Here is a 27,916-nt window from a genome sequence, read left to right on the forward strand (position 1 = left end):
TGATTAATTTTTTTAATTAATATATTTCTTTAGTTAAAAAGTTTATTTTTTTTATATTACGTAATATTAATATGTTATATTGAATGTTAATATAATATGATAATGTGTTATAATAATATGATTAAATGACATTTTTAACTCTTATATTAGTGCTGGATAAAAATTTTATAAGTATAAAATGATATGTGTCATTTTAATTAATAATATTTAATCAGTCGTTAATTATAAGTGTTTATTTGATTAAAAATAAAAATATAAAATTTAATTAAATATAATAAAAAATAAAAATTTATTTAAAATTTTTTAAATAGTGGATATATTTTTAAAATATTATGTCAAATAAAAACCATTTATACCCATATTTAAATAACATTAAAATTCTTATAACATCGTATTCTTATTGTTATTATGATCATCTTATTCTTATTCTTTATTTAAAAACATTTACATTGAAATTTTATGAAGGTCAATTTCACTTTAAATTAAATATATTAATAATTTAGTATTTGATGATTCATATGATAATTTTAATGTATTCAGAGAAAAAAATTAGATAATTTTAACAAATGTCTTAAAGCACTTGTTAATAATATATATATTTTTAAGGTTTAACTAGAAGTTATGTATAAAAAATTAAGATAAAGCTAATATAAAAAACATTTTTTGGATTTTTTTTAATTAAATACTATAAATCTATAGGCAGATTGGGCTTAACTGTCCAACATTTAACCCGATAGAAGCCCGGCTTGTGCTACCGCGGCCCAAGCCCATTGTAACTTTTTAGTCGGCAAGACGCCAGCGCTTGTTTATGCCAGGTTTTCTCAGCCTCGAAGAAGCGGCTGCCTCTAAGTTCCAAGAAAGAAGAAAAAAGGAAAGAGAAACAGAGGTCCAGTTTGCTAAAACCCTTGTAAAACCCTGGAAAATTCTGGCTATCGAAAAAGCCTCATATTTGTGAACTAGAAAAGGAACGAATACTCTTTTCTCTCTATCTCTGCAATGGCAACACCGTCCCATGCTCAAGCTGTCAAGTCTCTCAATAAATCTCCTGGCCGCAGGCGCTTTGTTGTATGCTCTTTTCTGTCTCCTTTTTTTCCTTTTTCTTTTTAGTTTTTTCTTTTTATCATTTTAATTTGGCACTCTTAGTTTGTTTCCTTCTTTGGGTAATTGCAGTTCAAGACTTTCTCTCAGAGAATAGAGGATATTGATATAAATGTATTTCGAAGCCTTGATAAAATCAAGTCAGAGCCCTCTGAAGGTTCATCTTTCCTTCGGGATTGCCTTATCGAGTGGAGGGTATGCGTTAATTTTCATCAAAAAGTTTTGTTTCTTTCTTTGACCATGTTGGAACCCACTATTTTTTGGTTTTTTTTTTATTACATTTTTAGAATTGATTGCTTTTAGTTAGTTTATTGTTTTGCTGGAATCCTTCACGGTTATGTGAGAACATAATTCATTTACAAATGAATGATCTTATTTGAAATAAATAGTTTATGCTTTCGAAACAAAGTCCATTAATTGGATTTAATGCAGTTCGCTAGGGAAGCATATCTAATATGATAAAACGTACCAGTTCTGGTCCATTAAAATGTTATTTTAGATGGTATTTACTTTACTTTCCTTTCATTGCTGTTAATTTTTTTTATGTTTTTTATTGTTAATGCAGGAACTGAATACTGCAGAGGATTTCATTTCATTTTATGCGGAAGCATTGCCTTTTGTACAGACTCTACCCTTGGTACTCTTGCACAAGGAATTGATATTTACTAAACTTATATCGAGATTGCAAATGAAAGCTAGATTATCTCTTGAGCCTATACTCAGGTGTGTAAGTTTATGCTTGATCAAGCTCTATCCATTGTCTTGGTATAAGTTTGGTTTCGTTTTTGTTAATTGTTCTTCAAACAAAATGGCAGACTGGAGGCTCATTAAATTGACTCTCTAGATTTTGTTTAGCACAACAGCATATTGATCTAGAGAAACAAAGGACTGTCTGAGTAGCAAGTTTACCAATAGCATATTATATCCAGTCTAACACCAATGGATGAAATTAGCCAGCAGTGCTGCAACAGTTTATTGCAGCTGCTTGATGGTTTGATCATTAGTATCCATCTTGGGAAATTAGTTTATTGCAGCTGCTTGATGGTTTGATCATTAGTATCCATCTTGGGAAATTAGTTTATTGCAGCTGCTTGATGGTTTGATCATTAGTATCCATTTTGGGAAATTATCTTGGGCTATAATGTTACAGCATACTCTGTTATAATATTAGTATCCATGTTGGTTTTTTTTTTTTTTTATGGTTGAAGGAAAGCTTATATGAATTTGTGTTATTGATGCTGCATATTCAACTTCCTGTTTCTCGTGCTCCATTTTGTGCTCCCTTCTGTTTGTACTGGTTTGAGATAACAAAAGTTTTCTAACTTTTGTGCAGGTTGTTGGCAGCCTTCTCTAGAGACCTTCTTGAAGATTTTCTTCCGTGAGTCCCTTCTTCCTGTGATCAAATCCGTTTTTTTCTCCCTTTCTGGTGTATAACAATTATGCAGTGCTGCATGTTATTGATACTTGAAGTGCATATGCATGTATTAACTGATGCTATGTATAGGTTATTTTACGGCTATGCTACAAGTAATGCATGGAGTACATATCATCTATATGGGTGGGCATGAAACAGTTTTGATGCATTGCCTTGAAATATTGTGTTTTATGTATTGATAGTTCTGGTTTATTACATAGTTTAGTAAAACTGAGTGGAACAATAAATAAAAGAAGAAAAAACAGCTTCAAAACATATTTTGTTATGGAAACATCTGATTTATATTGGAGAGACAAGGTTTTTTCTCCCCAAGGAGCTTCCTGCTGGAGAGGAAGGGTGGCCACTGTATTAACTGCTGGTATTCACAGCATCATGCAATAGTGGTGCAGTTGTCAAAGAAACAGGGGAGATGAATAACTCTTGTAACTCAAGGGCCGTCAATAACTGCAAGATTTTTTCTTTAATCAATAGATAGCCGCATGTACTCATATGGCTAGGGTTTGACTTAGATCAATTATCAGGTTTAAGCAATACTTTCACCAATTGTGGTTTTCAACTACTTGTTTATTTTTGACATTTATGCCACTTCATGTTTCTTCTATCAGAAGTGGGGGTTTGGTTCTTAATTTGTAATTCAAGTACTACATGCTGATACAAGTGTTTTTTCTTTCCATTGAAACATTTTTTTAAACATGAAGGTACTTCTGTCTTTCTAATAAAATATTTTGACATTGTAACCATTCTTATCGAGTGAAGAAACCTCAAGAGGTGTAAGTGCCAAAACCAGTGCCATTGCATCGTTTTCATGATTTGTAGGAAGTGCAAGGGATGAAATTGTAAGAGCAGTTTATCCTTGTTATTCGTGGTTGACTTCTAGAAAGGTTAGCATTAGGAGCAATGATGCTAACCTGTGATTATGAGGGCTAGTTTTGTTTTCAATTTTCACAGTTTGAAATCCTTTTGTTTTCCTTCTTGGTCACTTTTGTTTTGTTTCCATTTAGTTCAGCAATGGTTTGTTTTTTCTTTTTTTTTCTATTTCATTATTGGCAATGTTGTTTATTTTAGATTTCTTTATGTTTTTTTTTCTTTTATTATTATATTTGACTCATTTGCATAACTTTTTGGCCAGCTTCCTGCCTAGGATGGCTGATTCATTAGTCTCTCTCCTCAAAAGTGGTGCAGATAGGGAGCCAGAGATCATTGAGCAGGTCTGGGCTCTATGCTCTTTTCTCTTACCTGAGTAGTTCTTTATGTGTTAATATTGTTTTACTTGTTTAATGTTGGCCTAAATTTTGGTAATTATTGACGTGGACTCTTAACTTGGCCACCTTTGCATGCAGATTTTTACTTCATGGTCATGCATCATGATGCATTTGCAGAAGTATTTCATACGGGACATCATAAATGTTCTCAAGTGAGTATTTCTTGAGTCTTGTTTTTGCAAAGTAAGTATGAGAAATAGGTAGCTTATTTAGTTGGATAGTCCTCTTGATTTTTAATTTATCTTGGAAGCACATATCCTTTCTCCTTATAATGTTACTGGGTGAAGAGATAAGAATTTTATATTAAGGAATTTTCTACTATTGAAAAGTTCAGAAAGAAAGATGGTTTTTTCCTTAATGGGAAAAAGAAAGTAACTCTGGTTAATTATAGGGGATAAAGATGGTTGAGGAGAATATTTTTAGGGCTTCATTTGGAGTTCCTACAGATATCGAGGGGAGTGTTGAATTCTATAAAGATATATATGTATTTTCACTTTGATGTTTCCAGTTTTGCTGAACCATATCTTTTGAGTTTCACTATATATTCTTAAGGTTTTATATATGTTTTTGATGTTGTCAGGTCTCCGATAGATGCGTATAATGTCTTGACAACTACCTATTAGTTGTACAACTTTTTGATGAGTTTGACAAAAGAATAAGATAGGAGTTTTTTTTTTTTTTGGGACTGAAGTGGATTATGAAAGAATGACAAATTTGACACAATTTATGTCGCTTATGTTCTTTTTTCCCTTTGTTCTAAAGGGTTACAGTACAATTGAGATATTACGCGAAGGATTATGTCCAAGAGTTTATGGCAGAAGCTACATCATTCTTGCTGCGGAATGCACCTGTTGAGCAACTTATAAAAGGTATCAGCTTGCAATGATGGAAACTTGTTTCAAATTTCCTATTCTTATGATGCCTAGAATTAGGATCTAGATTTTTTTTTCTCAGCTTGCAGAAGTTAAGTCTCTTAGTGATAATATTTTAATAGGATGTTTTTCCAGTTGAGCATTGTATGTTCATTCTGCATTTTCTTTCGGACTGCATGCCCTCGAATAGTTTTTAACAATGCTAGTGAAACAATTAATAGTTGTAAATGAGCTTTTGATGTTTTAAGTTGTTGGAGAATATTTCACTGCAAAAGTTCTATAATTATCAGGGAGAGCGCCATGTTTGCGAGTAAGAGTATTTTGGAACCCTTACAATTTTTGTTTATGTGAAAAAAAATGTTAAAGCTGACACCAGGGTTCCTTTTTGATGTCTCTGATGTTGATTATTGCATTTTGTGTTGAATTTTGAAGGTATTACATTAAGTAGGTTATGTTTTGAATTTATAATTTAATTGTTGCGTATGGTAGACATTTGCTTGATGTGATTTTCTCGCTAGATTTTTTGTGGTTTTTCCCCTTCCCAGTTAATTTGTTTTGTTTTTGTTTTTTTTTTTTTTTTTTTTTTTTGCAGTTTGTATTTCTATTGTACAAAATTAAAGTAATGAATCTCTTGAATCAAGAGAATTGTTGCGAGTTACATGCATTTGTGGTCTTATGATGTATATTGTGTTGCTTTGTGTTGGATCTGAATTTGAGTTTTTGTTAAATTCTGTGGCTTATGTTTTCTGAATTTTGATTGAAACAGGTATTAGAAAGATCATGTTTGAAGTTACGAAGAATCCATTACCTATACGGAAGTCTGGAGTTAGTGCTTTGTTATGTTATGTTATGTTAGGAACCTCATCGAGGTTCCATTCAGGAGCTGAGAGAGTTTTGCGATTATTGGTGGACAATTCAATATTTGCTATTGGTGAGAAGTGTCCTGAAGGTATGTTATTTCTTGCTGATAATGCCCTTCTAGAGACCATTAATGCTGTGCTTTATGTACATGGCTTAGGCACTTCAATACTTTGTTGGAAGAAGAATGCCTGAGGTTTCTCACTAGAGTCATTAGTATTGATGATCTATTCACTCTGTTAGTGCGCCCATCTATCCAAGCAACACATATTTAGTGAATAACTATGGTATATACTTAGATCTTTCTTTGCAGGATGTTGGAAATATTTGAAAGTGTTTAATGTTTATAGTTAAGTTTCTTTGAGGACTTGCTAACTACGTGATTTATTTACTGGTATATCTTCTTTAGTTTACACATTTTTCACTTGCTGATAGCTTGTATTGGCTCTTCTTGGTCATTCTTAAGCCCTGCAATGTATTTTGTCTCTGACTTAGTACTAGCATGGTTTATCTTGTTTTTTGTTGGTTAGTGGCTGGTATTCTTCTTTACCTAGTTTTATTTGGTCCTGAGGGTTTCTATGTCCTCTTGCAGGTTCAGATGCTATTCTTGAAGTGGTGATTATTGCCTTTCAAAAATTATCGGAGGAGCTAGAACCCAAAGAGTTAACTCTCATGTGGGAGTGCTTGTATCAGGAAATAAATGACTCTGAAACTAATGGATCCTTCTTACATCTAAGTCGCCTTTTATCGCTACTTACATCTGCTGTTCAGGTTAATAACGGGCGTGGTGTTTCTAGTGAGTTGACAATGGTCTTGATACTATGGTTTCCTTCTTTTTCTGTTAAACATTATTTTGACTTTCTTTTACCTTACTGCCTATTCTAATTAATGTACTGCCATGCAGATTATCAACAAATGCTTAAAGTTGTAGGGTCCTTGGTGCGGAAAATTGTACTGCCTTCTAACAAAGGAAATGGTAGTTTGCTGGAAGTTGTGGATAAGGTTCTGTCGCTAATGCTACACATTCTTGATGGACTCTATGGTTTTAATAACTTGTCATCCATCTCTGGCTGTTTGTTACAGTGGACTCCTGTATTTGAGTTAGGGAACTCAAGGTATTATCTGTTTTAGAATCGGTCTCAAATGCCATGTCTTTTAGCTGCATTTTTTTCTCATGACATGCTGTTGCTTGGGTTTCAGTTTGTTGACTTTTCTTAGAGAACTACTGCTGAAGGACCCTTCTGTAATATATATTTTCAGAGATCATATTTTAAGGTAATATTGACATCTAAGTTGCATCTTGGATCTTCCTTTACTCTTTCTGCTTTGGCTGCAGTTTTCTGAAATTTTATGATTGAATTTTCAGTGCTATGAATGATTTGGTAGAATCTTCATCAGAAGAAGTTATTTGCTTGTTACTGTCCTTCTTTGAGAGACTGCAAATGCACCCTCAAAGCTCTAACTTCTTAGATGGAATTTCTGAAGGGAGACTTGCAAAGATATGCTATTATATGCAAGGGGTTATTAGTAACTGGATCAGGCTTATAAATGATATTGTACTTGGGAATTCATTACCTGCTGAAATTGATGATGCCAAGTTGGCTGTATTATGGGGAGTTATAAGCTGCTATCCACATATGTTTGATGTCCAAGCAAATGGATCTGTGCTGATGGATTTGATAGATGCACTTCATCAGCTTCTTATGATTGAAGATGGTAAGTAATTCTGCCTTTCATCTTTGTTTTCCAGTATGTACTCTGAAACACTGCTGTCTTTTGTTGCCTGCAATTCATAGCTTTGAGTTGTTAAGAATGGCCACGTCTGCATTTTTAGCTTTCTTAAATCTGGTTGTAGTATCTCCTTATCATGTTTTCTCTTGGTTTTCTCCTATTCTTTCAGAATATATTGCAGGTGTTTCCAAACACACTTGGGAAAGCCTAGTTGGTTCTGCTTTAGGTTCCCATAACAAATGGTATTCTGCAAAAAAGCCTGGGTATGGAGAAATGAGCAAAGTATTACATCTTGCCAAGGCCTGCAAATCATCCTCGCAAGTATTGTTGGCTGCTGCTGATTACTTAGATATTGTGAATGGGTATGTTGACATTTATGTATGCAAATTTTCTGAAATAACCCAGGCTCGGCCTAGTGGTCCTTGCGCTTCAATGGAGGGTCAAGGTCCACTGGTCGGTTCCCCTTCCCCCCTGGCCTTGCCCAAATTTACCAAATACAGACACAAACACATACATGCACATGTCTTGTTCATTTTACTCACAAAGCACACAGACACATATACTCTTTCTGGTTATCTTTGTTTTATCAACATGTTGTGCTTGTTGATCACTGGTTATGTTTGGAAATTATCATAAAAATGGTAGGCCTGCATTGCAAGCAGACAGCAGCAAGAAAATATATCATCCTGTGCTTGAAGGAGAGAATACTGTGGATGCAGTTGGCATTTTTGCCGATAATTTGTGTCACCCAGATAAGGGGATTCGTCTTCCAACTCTAAGAATTTTGTGCCATTATGAGCCTCTCAGTTGTGAAATTTCTGATAAGGATCAGCCAGCTGAGAAGAAATTAAAAACAGAGGGTTCTCAGGCTTGTATTGTAGCCACTGATGATAGCAATGTATGTACAACTATCTTCTGCTGCTTTTATTCTTTAACACCAGCATTTATTAGATAATTAATACTAATATATTTCCTTTAAAGCAGGTTCTGCGTCTCTTGCTATCTATTGAGGCCACTTCTCTTTCAATTTTTACCAGCAGGAAAGTCACCTTATTGATATCTAGAATACAGATGGGGCTCTCTCCTGGAAGGATATCTGAAACATATGTACCACTTGTCTTGAATGGGATAATTGGCATCTTCCATAATCGTTTTAGCTATATATGGGATGCAGCTTCTGAGTGCCTTTCAGTTCTGATTAGCAAGCACACTGGACTTGTCTGGGATAGATTTATTTCTTATTTTGAGCAATGTCAATCCCTGGTTCAGGCATCTGATATTCTACTTGACGGAGTAAATGCCAATTTATCTAACACATCTAGTGGTATGTGAAGATATGTATTTTGCTATTAAATTGGCATTCATTTGTTTCCTTTTGATATTATATCTTGTCAGTGGATTTTATGATTGAAACTTGGTCTAGGGTATGTAATATGATCGTTGTTTTTCATGATATAAATACTGATTTCTAATTTCCTCCCTTGTTTCAATGTTCAGATCTTGTAAGGAAATTCAATTTGTTTCTTAAGCCTGCATCTGATAACACACCAGGCACATCAGTCTTGTCCTTGTTGCTCCAATCTCTACAAAAGATTCCTTCTGTTGCTGAATCTCAGTCCCGTCAAATTATACCTCTATTTTTAAGGTTTTTGGGTTATGATAGCGATAATCTTGTGAGGTAGTCATCTTCTTTATCTTGTACCATTGATTTGTTTTTCTTATGATATGAAGCATTGAAGTAAATCATCTTATTAGAACTTTGTTTATTTTCTCATTTGGTATTGCAGCTTGGGATTGTTCAATTCAGACATTTATGACGGGAAGGAGTGGAAGGGAATCCTTAAAGAATGGCTGAGCTTGTTGAAACTGATGCGGAACCCTAGATCATTCTATCGAAATCAATTTCTAAAAGATGTTCTGCAAAATAGGTTGGTGCAGTGTGGTTGGTGCTTTATAGTGTCTCATTTGTCGCTTGCTTTAAATTGTGTTAGTTGTCACAAAATCTAAACTCAAATTTAACAATCTTTTAGGATGGGTCATGTATTTTATTTCTGTCTTTATCAGGCTTCTAGATGAGACTGATGCTGAAATACAGGCAAGGGTTCTTGATTGCCTTTTATTGTGGAAAGATGACTTCTTACTCCCATATGACCAGCATCTGAAAAATCTAATCAATTCAAAATATCTGAGAGAAGAACTAACAACATGGAGTTTATCTAAAGAATCTGGTCTAATTGAAGAAGCTCATAGGGTGACTCTGGTGCCTTTAGTTGTTCGTCTTCTGATCCCAAAAATTAGAAAGTTGAAAACACTTGCTTCTCGGAAGGTATATCCAAGTCCAACTGAATATGATTTAAATATTCTTTACCCCTAACCTTTCAGCCTATGGGGTTTTCCAATTCTATCCATATGTATTTATTTTCACTATCATGTCATTCTTATCACTTTGAATGTTGATGCTATGACCTTATTTTGACAGCATGCAAGTGTACATCTTCGAAAGGCAGTTCTTGGTTTCATAGCTCAACTCGACGCTCATGAGCTCCCTCTTTTCTTTGCTTTGTTATTAAAGCCCTTGCAAATTATATCAAATGAAGATGATTGTGCTTCTAACTTGTATTGGAACTTACCAAATAGTTCTATTGATGAATTTCACGCACCAAATTATCTGAAATATTTCACAGTGGAAAATATAACAGCCCTTTCCTGGAAGAAAAGATATGGTTTTCTGTATGTAATTGAAGATGTTATTGGTGTTTTTGATGAATTTCATGTCAGACCTTTTCTTGATCTATTGATGGGATGTGTTGTTCGGGTATTAGCAAGCTGCAGTTCGAGCATTGACATTGCCAGGGTTGCTGAATCGTCTCTGGTAAAAGATCATCCTGGTGTTGAGCTGAGCTCTGATGACAAAGACAGTGCAGTGGTAAATGATGTGCAGGTAATATTTCCAGCTGTGCTGTGACTGTCTTTTTTCCTTGTTCTTCAATTGGATTGATAGCTGCTCCTTTTCTCAAATACTTTGTCTCTTTTAAATTCAAATAGGGTAACGAACTATTTGTAGTATTCAATAGGATTTCTGTTTGATGTTATATTCTATCAATGATGGAACAGCATCTTGTATGCTTTTCTTTTCACCATCTTTTCCTTCTAATTGGCCTTTTACAAATAACCATATTCTTTATTGAAGGAAACTAAGTTTAGGTTGCATTTAAAAGACACAGCTTGTTAATGATACTTTTTTCTTCTTTTGCAGACTGGCATTGCCATCAAGCAGTTCAAAGATTTGAGGTCTCTATGTCTGAAAATTGTTTCTCTTGTTCTCAATAAATACGAGGACCACGATTTTGGTTGTGAATTCTGGGACCTATTTTTTACATCTACGAAACCCTTAATTCATGGTTTCAAACAGGAGGGTTCTAGTAGCGAAAAACCAAGTTCCCTGTTCTCTTGCTTTCTGGCTATGAGTCGAAGCCACCGACTTGTGTCCCTATTGTGTAGGGAAAGGAATCTTGTTCCTGATATTTTTTCAATTCTAGCTGTCCCAACTGCTTCAGAAGCTATTTTATCTTGTGTTCTGAAGTTTATTTCAAACCTGCTTGATCTTGATTGTGAGTTGGATGATGAAAACAGTCCTATCCAAAGTGTGATATATCCAAACCTAGAAGCACTTGTCTGCAGCTTGTATCATCATTTTCAGAGTGATAGTGCATCTAAGAGGTATGAGTGATTCATCTTACCTGTAATTCTCATGCAAAGGTATGCTAGTATGTGTAGAAGTATTGAAGAATCAACTGCTTCAAACTATTATGAAATAAATAGTTACTTTGGAAGAAGAAAAGAACTGTTTTTCGTTTGCTATTCCTCCTGGCTCACATAATGGATCATCCATTTTCTTACTGCTTCACTAATCTGGCATCACTGTAGAAATAAGAACTTTTTCTCATAATCATCGTTGAAATCTTCCAAGAAGCATGTCAGTGATATGACCATATAAATTTTCAGTTCTTGGTTGTGCACTTTGAGTAAGGTGCTGTTCACTTGGAGTACATTAAGTTTGAGAGAAATTGTTTTTTTTCTTTTCTATTTCCCTTTTTCAAACAGAACGTAAAATTTAGTAGTAATATATTTGGAGGGTAGAATTTTTTTTTTAAGAAAATAGAATGATTGATAATGAGAGAGAAAGGGGGGGGGGGGGGGGGGGGGGAGGGGAAGAGAAATAGATAGAGAATGTTTTAAGTATGGTAATGTGTAGTAGTTTCATTTAAGGCCTTCTGTCACAGGACCAATGAGAAACATTGGATACCTTTCCGATCCTTGGTCCAAAAACAAAAAACTAATTCTAAGTTTCTACTCTCAGGATATTTTGAAAATTTTTATGGTAGATTTTTCCCCCCAAATTAAAGGGTTGTCTAGATATTATGTTTGATAGAAAATGCCAGTGAACATGTAAGTTGAGACACCTATCTTTTCTGTGTCTTTTTTCTCCAAGACCCTTTATGGCCCCATTGGTAATGGAAACGTCTTTTTATTATGACTAATAATGTGTTCTTTTGAAGTTTAATATTCTGGTCTGTATTGAATTTTTTTTTTTTTTGAAAGGCTGGTCTGTATTGAATGTTAATGAATACTTTTTACTCTCTTTTTCTTTTCTCAACATGTGGAACTCTGTTCTGTCCCTACTTCATTCTTAATTCCCCTTTTATGGTTTCTGCATTAACGACTCATATATATTTGAGTTGTTTGCTTTTGAGTTAAAAGTTATTAGGGGATGGAAAAGCTCATCTCTGAATTTTTCCTTCATCTATTCTTTTGCTGTTACAGAAAATTGGTCAGATGTCCTGGGGAAACAGAAATTAGAATTTTTAAATTGTTATCGAAGTACATAAGGGATCCATTGCTGGCAAAGAAATTTGTTGATATCTTGCTCCCATTCTTATCAAAGAGAGTCCAAGGTTCTGGTAAGAATAATTTAGAATAAGTATTGATACAAAATTATTCTCTTTCTTTGTTGTATTAATGTATTTTATTGGTGTTGCAGGTATCTGTCTTGAAGCCATACAAGTTATTCGAGATATCATACCTGTACTAGGGAGTGAGAGGACCACTGAGATGATAAATGCAGTTGCGCCACTTCTTATTTCTGTTAAACTGGATATTCGGGTGTTTATTTGTGATCTTCTTGAAGCACTTGCTAGAACTGATGCTTCTGTACATGTGGTGGTAATATTTGCCTTGTTTTTAAATTTTTATTTTGGGAGTTTCTTTTATCTATGAATATCATAAGTTTTAATTCTGATGGTTGGAGTGCAGGCTAGACATGTCAGGCAATTGAATGCAACCTCAGCTTTTGAATTGGATGAGCTTGATTATGACACTATAGGCAAGGCATATGAAGAGATTGGAATGGGATTCTTTTGTGCTGTGCCAGTGGAGCATACATTACTCATTTTGTCACAATGTGTATATGATATGTCATCAGAAGAATTAATCTTAAGGCATCATGCTTATAGGTTGTTACTTATATTTCTTGAATTCTCTGCCAAAATTCTTGGCCAAGAGGTTACAGATCACCATGAAACTGCTGAAGAGATGATGATAGATGATGGAGGCCGTTGGACAAGAGCATGCATGAGGCGTATTATAAACAAATTTCTTTTAAAAAATATGGGGGATGCAATTAGCAGGGGAATTTCTGTGAGAAAGGTATCAAACGATTTAGACCTATTTTAGTCCTCTTGTAGAAATAGGTGATATGTTAGCTAACCACCCCATCTGATACAGCATGCTCCAAACTATGTACACATGTACTGCTGTGCATAAGGACCCTTGTTGATGGTAACAATTTTGTTTGGGAAAGCAATTTTTCAATTATTATACCAACTAATGTGATATAGATGTGCACCACATTATGTACACATGCTTATGTGCATAAGGACACTCATTGATGCGTATCGTTGTTCTTCGTACACATATTTTGCCGTTATTATAGTCAGTTTCTTTGTATCCTTTTAGGGTTACAAAGATGTAGTATGTGGAGAAAAATCCATGATATTTGCAATATCAGTTGCAGTAACTTGAAAAAAAAAAAAATCTGTGTCTTCAATCCTTAATATTCAGGAGGTTTTTTAATGGATGGGAATGGTTTCAGGAATGGATTGATTTGCTGCGAGAGATGGTGATAAAGCTTCCACAATTGGCAAATCTTAATTTGTTCAGAGCTTTATGCTCTGAAGATGCTGATCAAGATTTTTTCAACAATATCATCCATCTACAGGTTATTTCCTTGCTTTCTATGCTCTTTTGGCCACTGATGTTCTGACATAAATCATTTGTGTGATTGACAATGGTCTCTGAATGCATGTGATGAAAGACTGCTGTTTATTTGTTCTGTTCGTTCTGATAATTTGTTCTTGTAAGTTCAGCAAATATTTCTATTCTGAAGTGGAGTTTGTAACTTTTCTTCAGCCTTTGTGTATTTCTTCTGTTTTTGCTAGTGCTAACAAAAGCTAATTTGCTTTAGCTGTTAATGATTGTTCCAACAAAGGAGACTGAAGATTTTTCTCAATTGCCTCTTTATTTGTGCAGAAACATAAGAGAGCAAAGGCTTTGTCTCGCTTTGCAGATGTTATCAGTAAGAGCAATATGTCTAAGGTAACTTCATTGTTAACACGTTGGTATTTAACTAGGGGAAGTTTTCTTATAAGCACTAAAAACTTGCTATGCTGCTTTCGGCTTGCAGGATATCATAAATAAAGTGTTTATTCCACTCTTTTTCAACATGTTGTTCGATTTACAACATGGAAAGGATGAACATGTTAGAGCTGCATGCATGCAAGCACTTGCTTCAGTTTCTGCTAGGATGGAATGGAAATCATACTACACATTACTGCTTCGCTGCTTTAGGGAGATTAGGATGAAGCCAGACAAGCAGAAGGTTCTCTTACGATTAATTTGCTGTATCTTGGACCAATTTAGTTATTCACAGCTTTGTTCCAATCAAGGATCCAAAGATTCCTTGGACAACATTTTAGATTCTGAAACCAGTAGTACTGTTTCTTCAGCATTGCAGAATGGTGGTAATTCTGTTATGGTTGCTGAGATACAGACCTGCCTTCAAAAAACAGTGCTGCCAAAGATACGAAATTTATTGAGTTCTGATTCTGATAATGTCAATGTTAATATCAGTCTTGCAGCACTGAAACTTCTAAAGCTTCTTCCAGGAGATATAATGGACTCCCAGCTGTCTAGCATCATTTACCGCATTTCGAATTTTCTAAAGAATCGTCTAGAAAGTATTCGTGATGAAGCTAGGTCTGTGTTGGCTGAATGTCTGAAGGAGCTTGGACTTGAATATATGCAGTTTATAGTTCAGGTTTTGCGAGCAACATTGAAACGGGGATTTGAGCTGCATGTTCTAGGATACACACTTAATTTTGTTTTGTCAAAGACTCTTTCAAAGTCTACTTATGGGAGCTTGGATTATTGTTTAGAAGATCTCCTCTGTGTGGTGGAAAATGATATTCTTGGAGATGTTGCTGAGGAGAAAGAGGTGGAAAAGATTGCTTCTAAAATGAAAGAAACTAGAAAGTGCAAGTCTTTTGAAACCCTGAAATTGATTGCCCAAAGCATAACTTTCAAAATCCATGCGGTAAAGCTTCTTTCTCCCATTACAGCTCACTTGCAAAAGCATCTGACACCGAAAGTGAAAGCAAAATTGGAGAATATGTTAAAGCACATAGCAGACGGAATTGGGTGCAATCCAACTGTAAATCAGACTGATCTATTCATCTTTGTATATGGCCTTATAGCAGATGCAACTAATAAAGAAAATGGGTTGGGTGTGAATTCTTCTGGTACAGAGGCAAATAAGCATGGTAATGAGAAAACTGTTTTCTCTGGCCAGGCTTTTGGAACTAAATCTGCATGTTCACATCTTATTACTGTATTTGCTTTAGGGGTTTTGCAAAATAGAATAAAAAGCATAAAATTGGACAAAAATGATGAACAACTGTTATCAATGTTGGATCCTTTTATCAAGTTGCTTGGCAACTGCTTGAGTTCCAAATATGAAGATGTTTTATCTGCATCCCTTAGATGTCTTACTCCATTGGTAAGGCTGCCTCTGCCATCCCTTGAATCTCAGTCTGATAAATTGAAGGTGACACTGTTGAGTATCGCACAAGGATCAGTAAATCCTGGAAATCCTCTTATGCAGTCATGTCTAAAATTTTTAACTGTGCTTTTGAGGAGTACAAAAATTACATTATCCTCGGATCAGTTACATCTGTTAGTCCAGTTTCCAATGTTTGTGGACCTTGAAAGGAATCCCTCTTTTGTTGCCTTGTCACTTCTAAAGGCAATTGTTAAACGCAAGTTAGTTGTTCATGAGATATATGATATAGTAGTTCAAGTTGCAGAATTGATGGTAACTAGTCAGGTGGAACCAATTCGCAAGAAATGCAGTCAGATTTTGTTGCAATTCTTACTTGATTATCATCTTTCAAACAAACGCTTGCAGCAACATTTAGATTTTCTGCTTGCAAATCTAAGGCACGTGTCAAAGTATTTGAAGATATGTTTTTTTTTTTTTTTTGTTTATTTTGTTTTGGAGTTGTCTTAAACCAGTCTGCTTTCTTGCAGGTATGAGCATCCCACTGGGAGAGAATCTGTGCTTGAAATGCTCCATGCAATTATGATCAAATTTCCGAAAAGCATTGTTGATGAGCAGTCACAGACCATATTTGTACACCTGGTGGTGTGCTTGGCTAATGATCAGGATAATAAAGTCCGGTCTATGACTGGGGCAATTATAAAGCTCCTTATTGGTCGTGTAAGCCAACATTCAGTGAAGTCCATTCTTGAGTACAGTCTGTCCTGGTATATGGGTGAGAAGCAGCAACTATGGAGTGCAGGTGCACAGGTACAGTTCTCTAAAGGGGTTTATTAGATTAATGTTTGAGAATGATGTTGGCTACGTGCTTGGAGTTTCAGAATAGAAATGCAGTAAATTTTTGGAAATGGGGGCAAAATTTCTGAACCACATGTATGACCTTCTAAACTGTGAATGCTGTTTATTTGTGTTATGACATGTTTACCATATTTATTGCTTGAGAAAATTTGGTGACATATATACCTAATGAAAGTGTACCTTACTAATACTATATAGGGTGAATGTTCCAAAGTGCTCTTGTCTAAGATAAGGAACAGTGGCTCTTGTTGTAATACCCTCCCACACTCAAGTTATTGCTGGTGTAGAGACCTTATGGTGGACTAGTGGGGCGTTTTGTTGTATTATTTATATTTTGGTGATGAGCTGGGCTGCGAACTGTTGACTATATACTTTAATTTGAACAAGTTCTGTCAGCTTTATGTGTTTGGTTTGTTCTATGAGTAGTAAGCCGTGAGCTTGGATATCAGTTGAGTCTGAGCTATTCATGAGTATCTAGACTCTGCTTTAATTCTTTAGAGTTCTAGATTCAACTTAATTAGGACAGTTCTTCCAACACTTGGAATTGTTGAAATGATAGTTTTTCTATAAATTGAGCAGCTGAATTAACTTTTCTATTTTGTTTGTTAAAAAAATTTTGAAATTATTCTTTGTTGTTGGGGATGTGGGGGTAGGGGACTCCAATTCATTCTTCCTTGCTGATGTGAGCCTGGAAGTTAATGGATATATTGTTTTGTTAAGTCAAATTCTGAAACATGGCCGGACTTGAATCTAATCAAGTTCTCTGTAAATATATTTTCTTTAGGTTCCACAATTCTCATGTGTTCCTTTTATGATGGTCACGTATGTCTTTCTGCAGGTATTGGGATTAGTGATTGAGGTCATGAAAAAAAGTTTTCAAAAGCATATAAGTAGCATATTGCCAGTGACTAAAAGCATTTTGCACTCTACTATTGATGCTCTTACCAACACAGAGATGGATCTTTCTGATGAATCTACTATTCCTTTTTGGAAAGAGGCATACTATTCACTGGTTATGTTGGAGAAGATGCTCCTTCAGTTTCATGATTTAAGCTTTGAACGGGATCTTGAGGTATGTCCTGGCTGTTTCTTGTTCCAGAGTAAAAATGTTATTAGATAAGACTTTCCTTTTTCCACCCTAGTTGTCTTATTGACCACCATTCTCCGTAAAAGTACGGCCAATCTGTTAATGATAGCTAGGTATATCCCTCTTTATATGTCTAGAGGCAGGTAACTGAGCATTGCTGATTTGTCATCAATATAATAGAATATTATCATTATTGTGGCACATTATATTGTTTCATTCAATCCTTCATTCTTTATCTCTCTCTTTTTAAAAGATAAACTATAAAAAAGACATTAGACCCTTTCCAGATGTGATATAGTGTTGTAAAATCATGGCACATTGATTATATCTTTTTTATTATTATTATTTTCTTTTAAAGATAGAGTTTAGAAAAGCCATTAATTTTGCATGTGCAGTTAAGTTATTATCCTTTATTTGATTTAATCAAGCCATCGAACTTTAATTTCAATGTAATTAAGTCCAATTGAAACAAAATATTTGCAACAAGAACTGATTAAATCTTTTAAAGTGTAGAATAGTCTGTAGTTGTTTTGCCTTGATTGCACTTAAATAGTAGTCCCATCGTTTACTTGAATCAATAGAAGTACAATGGCTTGAGTGTGCATTTACACAAAGTTTGAGGGTCTTTTTATCTTTTATCCTTTTCCTCTTTTTGTTGTTAGGGAGCATCTATGTTAAGTTTCTTATAATTTGCTTATTTCATTATAATGGTTTTGCATGCTTGTTTTGGGTTTAATTTGTTACATCTCACAAATAAGCATAGGTACAAACAATTATGCACCTACAAATTCATATGTGTAAGCATGAGTGGAGCCAAAATTTGAAAGTTGAATTTTATTTTTGGGGGGCGGGGCCTGTTGACAATATATTTCAGGAAATATCCTTGGAAGACATCAGAGAAAATTTGACAAAGTTTTGGGGGCTATACCCCTGTAACAGTCAATAAGCTTTATCCCTTTGTCTGTTACATTGTCATGTGCATCTTCCATGATATGAGCTAGATCATTACACCCGTTGGCTGGCTCTGGAAATATTAGTCTTGCATTGCATGAATAGATATAACTTTTAAGGAGAAACAGCATTGCTCAGATTTTTTGTTGGTCCTTGTGGGTGGCAAATAGCATAGATAATTTAGTTAAAATTTTCTCAACATTAGGGCTTTATTTTGTTCAGCTTGATGAGCAGAAGAGCTTAGAATGCTTTGTAGTCTTATGTTGGTGCATTTTAGATAATGAGTACTGATCCAATTACAATAAATGTTTCTGCCAACATAATGTTAGGGTTTTAGTTAAATCTAGCGTTACCACTTGCATATGATTTGAACACCTAACATGTTTCAACATACTAGGTTCTTAGAATCTTTTGTGCATCCAATTTTAGTTTGTTTTAATTCAAAGACTATGTGTTGTATTCCCTCTCTATGCCACATAGTTATCAGCCATCTAGTACAGACACATGTATATATGTAAATTTATTTATTTATTTTTAAAAACCTATGTGATCCTTTTGTAAAAAATAATGACAAGTTTCCAAACATTACAGTAACTATCCTCTGGCACAGGTCAGAAATTAGCTCCGTACTCATGTTTTTCATGAGGTGATAACCTACCTGACTTTTTAGACAGATGCTAACAGAAGCAAAGACAGTTCTAGAAATTGTACATAAAACAATAATGAGTTGCAAATAGGAAGTACCCTCATTTTTAAGTGGTGTACAGCATGTTGTACTCAAACAAGTCTCTTCAATCAGCCAACTCAAGAACAGACATATCCTGCCCATATTTATTATTAATGATAGGAAATTAGCAATCTGATTATGTAATTGAATTCATATTAATACTACTCTACTCATTATCAGGACATTTGGGAAATGATATGTGAGTTGCTGTTGCATCCGCATGCATGGTTGCGCAATGTATCAAATCGCCTCATTGCCTTGTATTTTACTAGCATGAACGAGGCTAGAAGAGGTAGTTCTGAGAAGTCATATGGAGCTTTATTCCTTATGACGCCAAGTAGACTTTTTATGATAGCTGTTTCCCTTTGCTGCCAACTGAAAGCACCTATCAGTGATGATGAGGCTGCTACAAAGGATCTAAGGCTTGGTGCTAAGAAGGAGAAGGAAAAGAACCATCATCACCGGAGCAGCCTGATTACAAAAAATCTTGTGTTTGCAATTGGTGGTCTGAACTCCTTGATGAAAGAGTGGGCTGGTGTGAACCATACAAAGTTCTGGTCTACCCTTGAACAGCATGAGCAGGAGCAGTTTGTTAAAGGTTTCCAGTTGCTCAATCCAAGAAAAGCAACAGGAATGCTTTTGTCTATCACTGGTGCTACACATGACCAAAATGATACAGACCATTCTAAGGGCCTTCAATATCTACTTGTCTTTAATTTGCTTAAAGAGCTGGGCAAGCTTGCCCTTCAAATGGAGGCTATTCAGGTTGGTCAGACTGTTGGTGTTTATTTGATTTCTGGAAATGCATTGGACTGAAATTCCTTTCCTGACCCGACTGGTTAACTTGTTGGTTTTGAATTGCATTTTTGTTTTTATTGAATATATGTTGTGCTGATAAATTTAAAATGCCGTGTGCAGTTGAGGATTGTCTTCAATAGTTTCCAGAAAATTTTACCTGAAATCAGTAAGGATGATTGCCGACATTATGCATCTTATATGATGCTGCCCTTGTATAAAGTTTGCGAAGGGTTTGCTGGAAAAATAATCCCTGGTGAGTTATGACCTTCCCATACTAGATTTATTCCGTATAACTTTAGACCTTCCTGGTTTTGATTGAAATCCTTATGCTGTTGCAAACTTGACCATTTTTATCCGCATTGTCTTACAGATGATCTAAAGCAATTAGCACAAGAAGTTTTGGAAAGTATACGGAACACTTTAGGCACTGAAGATTTTGGACATGTTTACAGTGAGATTAAGAAGAAACTAAAATCAAAGAGGGATAAGAGGAAGCGAGAGGAGAAGCGCATGGCTGTTATCAACCCTGAGCGCAATGCCAAGAGGAAGTTGAGGATTGCAGCCAAGCATCGTGCCAACAAGAAAAGGAAGATAATGGCGATGAAAATGGAAAGATGGATGCGTTGAGAATTGATTTTATGAATAGTCCCTTGAATATACAGCTCTCCGAACAGGGACGATGATACCCTGCTTTTCTTTTCCATGACTAAGGCATCAGGAAATGATATTTACTTACCTTGTATAGTAACCAATAGACACAACCATGGATATCATCAAAATTTGGATGTCCTCTTCCCATTGCTTTTGCCTGGGAGGAAATTTTGAGAAATTCACCTGTTTCCCTCGGTTTTGATTGGTGAGGGATCTCCTTTACTTGTAATACCAGAATATTTATAACTCAATTTTTACTCCAGATAGAAAAGTAAGTTAATCTTTAATATGTTGAGGTTAGTGATAGTAAATTTGTGAATTCTTTTAATAATTTTGAGGATCCTATTGTCCTAAGATTTAAACATGTGATTCTAACCTGTAGAAAAAATCTTAAAATTCCGACCACATGCCATCTTCCTATTAATTACCATATCTTGAAAATCCCTAATTACGTTTTTTTTTAATGTAATTATTCTAAAGCATGATCGTCAAAAGTTTATTAATATCACCATTATTATGGGGTCGGGAAAGTCCCATAACCTATGCTTTAATGCTTCAAAACAGAGGAAAAAAAAAAAAGTAAGACAAAGAAAGGAGGCATTTTGGGGAATATGATGAAAATGGAGGGCCAAAAGTTGAAAGAATCGAGGATAACGCGGGATTCAGAGGCAATCTTAAATTGTAGTTGTTTCTCTAACGTTTGTGTAACGAACTTACCATTCACGTCTCTCTCTCTCTCTCTCTCTCTCTCTGCCTTTCTGTCTTTCTCTTTCATTTTGCGAAGAAAAGGATTAATTTTCTCTCCCCATCAAAGGTCAAACCTCTCTTTTTCTTCATCAGAATTATGGACGTAGGTTTCTAGCTTTGTCCCATTAATCCCTTTTGCAGTGTGCCAAGAAAGTAAAAAAAAAAAAAAAAAAAGCAAGTCTAATATATATATATATAAGAAGAAAAAGTATGTTGTATCATGCAAATTACATCAAGGTTTCTCTTTTAAATTGTTTAATGATGTTTTTTTGGATTTGATATGGACATACACAGGGGAATCTGGATTGGAAGTCTTGGCCCTGCAAAAATTATTAAGAGACCAGCTTTCCATCATCCATTATTGTTTGTTTATATGATCGATGGGGATGTCAATCGACAATGTTCGTGGACTTGTTATGGCTGTCTCTTCAAGCATTTTTATTGGATCTAGCTTTATTATCAAGAAGAAGGGTCTTAAAAAGGCTGGAGCAACTGGAACCCGAGCTGGTTTGGTTTTTTTCTTCTTTCTTTCTTTTCTTCAACCTTTTGGTAGCAGCTTTGGCTAATTAATCTTTTTGTTAATGGATGATTCAAGATTGAACTGTTGTATCTTTAATGTGATCAGGCCAAGGAGGGCACTCTTATTTGTATGAACCTTGGTGGTGGGCAGGGATGATAACTAGTAAGTTTTAACAACTACTTCTAATTTGTTTTTCTTTCTGTTCTCAATCCTGCCTGTTATCAAAACTCTTCTTGTATTGTGAAGGAAAAATAAATGTCTTGTCAATTTCAAGCTGTTGAGAATTAATAGAGTTGCCATGAGGTTCAAGGAAATCCTTCGTTATTGATCTAAGAGCCAAGCACCAAGGCAATTCTATAGGATAAATTGTGTTAATGTTTTGTACGAGACTTGTGCTTTATTCATTATTGCCCTCGTTGGACTGTCTGCGGATCCAAAATGACCTGAAAATATAGGAAAAGAGATAGATGTCTGTTTGCAAGCAAAAAGTCCAGGCATTTCTTCTACAATCTTTCAAGTTTTTCTAGGTAATGATTTTGGACTAACCGATTAATCAAAAGACGAAAAGAAACAGTTAACAAATCTACAAACAAACAAAAGAAAGGAAAACAGAAGAAAAAGAGAAGCAGGACATATGGAAAAATAAGAACAATCTTTGTTCAATTTCAAGGAATCATACGAACTCCGAGCAAAGTTGTTTATATGCAATGCCGTCTAGTAGCAAACCATCCATCATACGAACTCCGAGCAAAGTTGTTTATATGCAATGCCATCTAGTAGCAAACCATCCATCTTTGTGCCACAAGTTTACCATACTGTACATTTTTTCTTACTGCTTTTTGTTTTACTACGACTTCGTGTTCAGAAAGTCCTGATATTACTGCTTGATTTATGTTAATGTGCTTTTAATTTTGTAGTGATAGTTGGGGAGATAGCTAATTTCGCTGCTTATGCGTATGCTCCTGCAGTTCTCGTAACACCATTGGGAGCTTTAAGTATTATTTTCAGGTATGGGATCATGTTCCCATTTTGTCAGTAGAAATATGAGAATCTTTTGACTAGCTAGGTTCATCCACATTCATACAAGGAAGTTGTGTAGAAGCTTACATATCTCATGCATGTGGGCATGTGGAGACACATGTTGGCCATTGTTGGATGGATTGTTGGTTTGTGGATTTGAGTAACGTTATGAAGAAAACATTATTATGCAGTGCAGTGCTAGCCCATTTCATCCTGGAGGAGAGATTACACATCTTTGGTGTGCTTGGATGTGCTCTGTGTGTGGTGGGCTCTACGACTATTGTTTTACATGCTCCACAGGAAAGAAATATTGAATCTGTCAAAGAAGTATGGCAGCTTGCAACAGAGCCAGGTATGTGAGAAATTCCTATCTAGTTACTTCATTATGTCTAGCTAAGCCTGTCAAACAACCGTGCTGATCGGATAGACACTCTTGATTGCAATACACTAACATCCAATGGCATGGATCATTAGTGTTTGTCAGACTAATACATGAATTTTTTATGTCCACAGGTTTCCTTGCATACACTCTACTAATTTTGATTCTGGTAGCTGTTCTTATTTTTCGATATGTTCCACGCTACGGCCAAACCCATTTGATAGTATATGTTGGAATCTGCTCCCTCATGGGCTCTCTCACGGTCTGCTGATAACTTGCAAAGTTTTGTTTTGTTTTTTTTTTTGTTTTAATTATGGCTTAAACAGTTCTTTGTTGTAAACCATCTATCATCTTCTACAGGTAATGGGTGTAAAAGCAGTGGGAATCGCATTGAAGCTGTCGTTTTCAGGAATGAATCAATTTAAATACTACGAAACATGGGTTTTCACATTTGTTGTGACCTTTTGCTGTCTTCTGCAGGTGAACTACTTGAACAAGGTAAATATTGAAAAAGATTTACATCCCACTGCATATATGATACTCTTAGCTTTTAAAAGTGATGTAAGTTTCCTCCATATATGAATACATTTTTTGCAGGCTCTAGACACCTTTAATACTGCTGTCATATCTCCTGTTTACTATGTCATGTTCACAACATTCACCATTATTGCCAGCATGATCATGTTTAAGGTAAGTTCTAGACATTTCTTTTATATATATTATCCCTTTTCATAATTAATTCTGCATTCTATGTAACTTAAAGTTCTCCACATCAATTAGATTTAAACCTGTGCCATGCATGACTAATGGTTTTATCTTACAATCATCTTCAAATTCAAGAATGAAAACAACAATCTCTCTTCTTGTGGTTTACAATGCAGGAGTGGGATTCGCAAGCTGCAGCAGATATTGCAACAGAGTTATGTGGGTTTGTGACAATTCTAGCAGGGACCTTCCTCCTACACAAAACAAAAGATATGGGAAAAAGTCCAAGCGTGAGAAGCCCTGTCTTTACCAGCCCTGATTTAAATCCAACTCCAGACTCCAAATAGTTAAAAGCAGATGTTTTTTTTAGTTTTTTACCCTCAACAAAAACTGCTACGTTTTCCCTACTTCCAAACAGAAAAGGAAGAGAGTTAGGAGACAGGACCTCTCTTTGTTGAGAAAGGATTGTTAACTGAAGGAAAAGTCATATGCAAATCATGTGACATCACTGACATGGTGGATGTGAAAGGATGCTGCTGCTGCAAAACTTCCTCTTCATTTATTCTTTTGACAGAATATTAATTACACTGTGAGTATGAAACATACAGATCTTTACTAAGAGTGTTATTAGGAAAGGATACAAGAAATTTGTTCATGATCTTCGATCTTAATAGTATCTGTTTTGTGTTTCATAGTGTGGACTGTTCAATTTTTAGTATATACTTATGAAACATAATCTTCATGACTCTTACCTAAGCATCCACAATAATACTATATAGTCATTGGATACCAACTTAGGGAATTTATTTTAATCTAAAAAGTGAGTTGAAGTTTTATCAAATTCCTTGATCCACTACTTATTTATTTTCCATTTATTTTTTCCTTTATTATACTTGACAAATCCATGTAACTCAAATTTGGTTTGGATGAGAAACATTACCCCCTGAATTTCTATTAAGTTTCATGCATTTGGACTCAAAAGTTATTAGATTCTTCAAAACTTTTGGTTTGCCAACTTACATGCAATCAGTGAAATAGTACAGTTATTATTGAGAAAACATAGTAGGAAGGATAAAAAAAAAAAAGTAAAGGGTGAAATGGTTAATAATTACATTTTTGATTCAATGTATTATTTCATTTATCTTTAATATTAAATGAAAGGAATGAGAAGTTATACATGAGAGGACATAAATTAATGAATTTTCCATAAAAAGGGAATTTTAAAAATAAAATTATGGCTCAAGGATAAAAAATGAAAAAAAAAACTTTTTTTTCATGAGAATAAAAAAAAAAAAGAGATTTTAATACAAGCAACACGTGTCACGAATGCAAAGTGGTAGCAAACCGCAAACAGAAAAATCCTCAACCAACCAAAAACAACCCACTAGATTACAAAACACAAAGACATAAATTTTACCATCCCGAACTTACCGCTCCCTTGCAATAACAAGAACCCGAAAAAAAAAAAGGGCCCTGTTTCTTCTTTTTGTACTCAACAATTTTCTCGCTTTTGAGTTCTAACTCAGTCACTCCTGAAAGCACTTACTTTCTCACAGATTTCTTCACTTTCTCTCCCAAATTTTCCCCAGAAGATTTCCCCATCTTTACTTTAAGTCTAAATTAATCCCTACCTCAAAGAAGGAAAACCCAAACAGTCAAAGCAGTTTCTTTTCTTCAAATCCCTCCAGCTTAAGGTAAGCTCTCTGCCAGCTCTCCCTTTTTTCGGGTGTTTCTTTTGATCTGGGTTGTTTTGATTTTGGGTCCTTTCTTCGATGCCATACAGTTGTGTACTTGATGAATTTGAAGTTACCCTGATAGAGAAAGTTAGGTTTTTTTATTGGTTTATCTGTATATATTGTACCAAATGATGATACCGAAAAGAAAGAAATGGACTGAGGCTGAAGAAAAAACCCTAATTGATAAATATGGTGAGATGGTAGCTGATGGAACTCTCGCCAAAATGAAAACCCGCGAAAAGAAGTATAAGCCTATTGCTTGTTATGTGAATTCTGTGCATCATGCACGTGATTCTATTGCATATCCGTGGCAATGGTCATGGAAGGATGTGTCTACTAAGGTGCAAAATATGAGGCACCAATATTTGCTAGTTAAGCAAAAGATTAAGAAACCCGATGGGGTAGTTGATAATCCGGTGGGTGGGGAGTGCAATGGGGATGATGAGTTTGATTGGTTCGAAGGGCTTACACATTGGTCCAATTTTTTGCGGTACAAAGAGGTATTTGGGGATGTTGCAGTTTCATATAATAGTAATAATAACAATAATAATAGTAATAATAGTAGTGATATGATGGTGGTTGCGAATGAGGATAGGGAAAATGGAGGCGGATTTGTTGGAGGTAGGGGAATGGAGATTGTGGAGTTTGGGCAAATAGGTCAATCTGGGGATGGAGATTTTGCAGGAATTGATGGGGGAGAGTATGGGGTGTTAGGTTTGGGCTTTGAGTATGATGGTGAAGAAGGAGAGGGGAATTATAATGGGAATGATCATGTAAGGGAGGAGGCAGATGATGGTTTGTTGTATGAAGAAGTGGAGCCAAATGGGTCTACGTTGAAGAAGAAAAGGAAAGTGTTGAAGGGGTTGGAGAAGAAGGCATTTGGGTTTCTTGTGAACCAATTGGGGCAATTAAGGGAATTAGAGGCTCGGTTTGAGCAACGTGAGGCAGAGAGAGAGCGTGAGAGGCAGAAGAAGGAGAATGTGCGACTGGAGCTTGAGAAAAAATGGGAAAGAAAGTTGGAAGAAAGAGCAAACGGAAGGGAAGAAAGAGAGAAGGCTAGCGAGAAATTGAGAAGGCAGAGAATTCTTGAGTGGGAAGCTATGGAAAAGGAAAGTGAAGAGAGAGAAAGAAGAAGAAAAGAAGAGGAGTTGATACAAGAGAGGGAGTGGGAGGAGAGGATGCATAGAAGGAGGTTAGAATGGAAGAAGAGGATGGATGAAATGTTAAATCAGCACAGAGCAGAAATGGGCCAGATGCAGACTCGTATTCTTCATGAGCAACAAAACCTTACTAGCCAGTTGCTTGGGATTGTTTCTCAATGGACTGGTCATCCAGCAGGGCTTTCAGACCATACTGGTGCCAGCAACCATTATCTTTCACAAATGATGCAAAATTTGCACCATGTGAATGGTATGGTTCATGGAGATGGGAGGGTTGACGGTGATAATCAAGATGACCAATTTATTGTTGATGGATGATATCTTATCTGCAACACCATCAACTCCATGGACAGGTGAAATAAATGGAGGCTGTGCAAGAATGTTTGCTACAATGAGAAGTGTAAAGGTCAGGAATTGTTAATTGCATATTGCCGAGTACTTTCAGCTATATTTGCTTGCATACTGAGCTATTTAGTTCAAAACGTAGTTAATAAGGGATATAAGATTCTCTGTTTTGGCTTTTCCTTATCCTTGCCCTTTTGTAACTATATGTGTTAAATATTAATGAAATTCTATTCTGAATTTGCCTTCTTTCTTCTATGCTTTTATTGTTTGTTGTTTTCTTTTATTTTCTTTCATTAGTTTGTTCTCTGGAACCAAATGGATTAAAAGAGAATTTATGTGGCCTACCACAACTATTACCGCTCAAAGCTCCATCAAGTGAGATGAACCAGATTTTGCCTTGTTATTGTAGCTAAAAGAGATTTGAAAAAGCAGTAATAATTGAAGCATGGAAAGCCAGTAATAGACAAAGCAGAAATAGGGTAAAGACCTTTTGAATTCAGCTAATGTTATCTATTTCTTGGATGTAAGTGGTGTGGACTATGGAGCACTTATTGTGACCAGAGAGGAGCTGTTATTTCAAGAAACGCTAGAAATATAACTAGGAATGTATTTCATGCCTCTCACTGTGTTAATCACCTAGCTGGGATGGCTTTCACAGTTAGACTTAGATTTACTATTGTCTGAATTTCTAAAATTGATTGTCTTGACATTAGTCTATAGACATATCACTGGCAGACTGAAAATGAGGCAAAGACAATTGGATGTTAATGCATTCTTCGAACATAAAGTTATTTTGATTACTCCTGCTTTCTGTTGATTTCAAATCATAGAAGAAAATGGAATGGCGTTGGTATTCTTGGTTG

At 35.4% G+C, this 27,916-nt stretch overlaps 3 protein-coding genes across 5 annotated transcripts; all 3 read left to right on the plus strand.

Moving 5' to 3' along the window:
- The first annotated feature begins 814 nt into the window (after positions 1 to 814).
- LOC18602658 (ARM repeat superfamily protein) lies at positions 815 to 20,728 on the plus strand. Its single transcript, XM_007034186.3, has 31 exons — positions 815 to 1,065; positions 1,171 to 1,293; positions 1,664 to 1,821; positions 2,432 to 2,476; positions 3,663 to 3,741; positions 3,874 to 3,947; positions 4,558 to 4,664; positions 5,434 to 5,616; positions 6,118 to 6,321; positions 6,430 to 6,640; positions 6,726 to 6,800; positions 6,892 to 7,241; positions 7,426 to 7,618; positions 7,902 to 8,154; positions 8,241 to 8,580; positions 8,754 to 8,934; positions 9,044 to 9,184; positions 9,321 to 9,582; positions 9,736 to 10,197; positions 10,513 to 10,976; positions 12,081 to 12,217; positions 12,298 to 12,479; positions 12,570 to 12,962; positions 13,408 to 13,533; positions 13,845 to 13,910; positions 13,999 to 15,809; positions 15,900 to 16,179; positions 17,066 to 17,299; positions 19,173 to 19,757; positions 19,911 to 20,043; positions 20,161 to 20,728. Exons 1-31 carry the CDS (start codon positions 997 to 999, stop codon positions 20,415 to 20,417), a joined length of 8,178 nt encoding a protein of 2,725 aa, XP_007034248.2. The 5' UTR covers positions 815 to 996; the 3' UTR covers positions 20,418 to 20,728.
- Positions 20,729 to 20,923: 195 nt separating this feature from the next.
- LOC18602659 (magnesium transporter NIPA (DUF803)) lies at positions 20,924 to 24,580 on the plus strand. 3 transcript variants are annotated; one of them, XM_018119753.2, is made up of 9 exons: positions 20,924 to 21,291; positions 21,483 to 21,695; positions 21,814 to 21,870; positions 22,626 to 22,716; positions 22,920 to 23,080; positions 23,242 to 23,369; positions 23,468 to 23,605; positions 23,705 to 23,797; positions 23,989 to 24,578. In XM_018119753.2, the coding sequence occupies exons 2-9, from the start codon at positions 21,569 to 21,571 to the stop codon at positions 24,157 to 24,159; spliced, it is 966 nt and encodes a 321-aa protein (XP_017975242.1). In that variant the 5' UTR covers positions 20,924 to 21,291; positions 21,483 to 21,568; the 3' UTR covers positions 24,160 to 24,578. The 3 variants fall into 3 exon arrangements, with proteins under 3 accessions (XP_017975242.1, XP_088662090.1, XP_088662091.1); XM_088805964.1 differs by having other exon boundaries at positions 20,924 to 21,255; XM_088805965.1 differs by lacking the exon at positions 23,705 to 23,797 and having other exon boundaries at positions 23,989 to 24,580.
- A 674-nt stretch (positions 24,581 to 25,254) lies between these two features.
- On the plus strand, positions 25,255 to 27,299 carry LOC148763340 (uncharacterized). The gene is made up of 2 exons (XM_088805963.1): positions 25,255 to 25,506; positions 25,596 to 27,299. Exon 2 carries the CDS (start codon positions 25,677 to 25,679, stop codon positions 27,024 to 27,026), a length of 1,350 nt encoding a protein of 449 aa, XP_088662089.1. The 5' UTR covers positions 25,255 to 25,506; positions 25,596 to 25,676; the 3' UTR covers positions 27,027 to 27,299.
- The last annotated feature ends 617 nt before the right edge of the window (positions 27,300 to 27,916 follow it).

Source organism: Theobroma cacao, chromosome 4 (assembly GCF_053813885.1).
Source record: "Theobroma cacao isolate CCN51 chromosome 4, ASM5381388v1, whole genome shotgun sequence".
NCBI lineage: Eukaryota > Viridiplantae > Streptophyta > Magnoliopsida > Malvales > Malvaceae > Theobroma > Theobroma cacao.

What these genes read in the sequence shown, in the direction of transcription:
- LOC18602658 (XM_007034186.3), top strand. Translation starts at nt 997, where the DNA reads ATGGCAACACCGTCCCATGCTCAAGCTGTCAAGTCTCTCAATAAATCT. An exon ending in TTTATCTAACACATCTAGTG is followed by an intron (nt 8,581 to 8,753) that starts GTATGTGAAGAT and finishes TTCAATGTTCAG; the next exon opens with ATCTTGTAAGGAAATTCAAT. An exon ending in GTAAGAGCAATATGTCTAAG is followed by an intron (nt 13,911 to 13,998) that starts GTAACTTCATTG and finishes TTCGGCTTGCAG; the next exon opens with GATATCATAAATAAAGTGTT.
- LOC18602659 (XM_018119753.2), top strand. Translation starts at nt 21,569, where the DNA reads ATGGGGATGTCAATCGACAATGTTCGTGGACTTGTTATGGCTGTCTCT. An exon ending in AGCAACTGGAACCCGAGCTG is followed by an intron (nt 21,696 to 21,813) that starts GTTTGGTTTTTT and finishes TAATGTGATCAG; the next exon opens with GCCAAGGAGGGCACTCTTAT. An exon ending in AGGTGAACTACTTGAACAAG is followed by an intron (nt 23,606 to 23,704) that starts GTAAATATTGAA and finishes CATTTTTTGCAG; the next exon opens with GCTCTAGACACCTTTAATAC.
- LOC148763340 (XM_088805963.1), top strand. Translation starts at nt 25,677, where the DNA reads ATGATGATACCGAAAAGAAAGAAATGGACTGAGGCTGAAGAAAAAACC.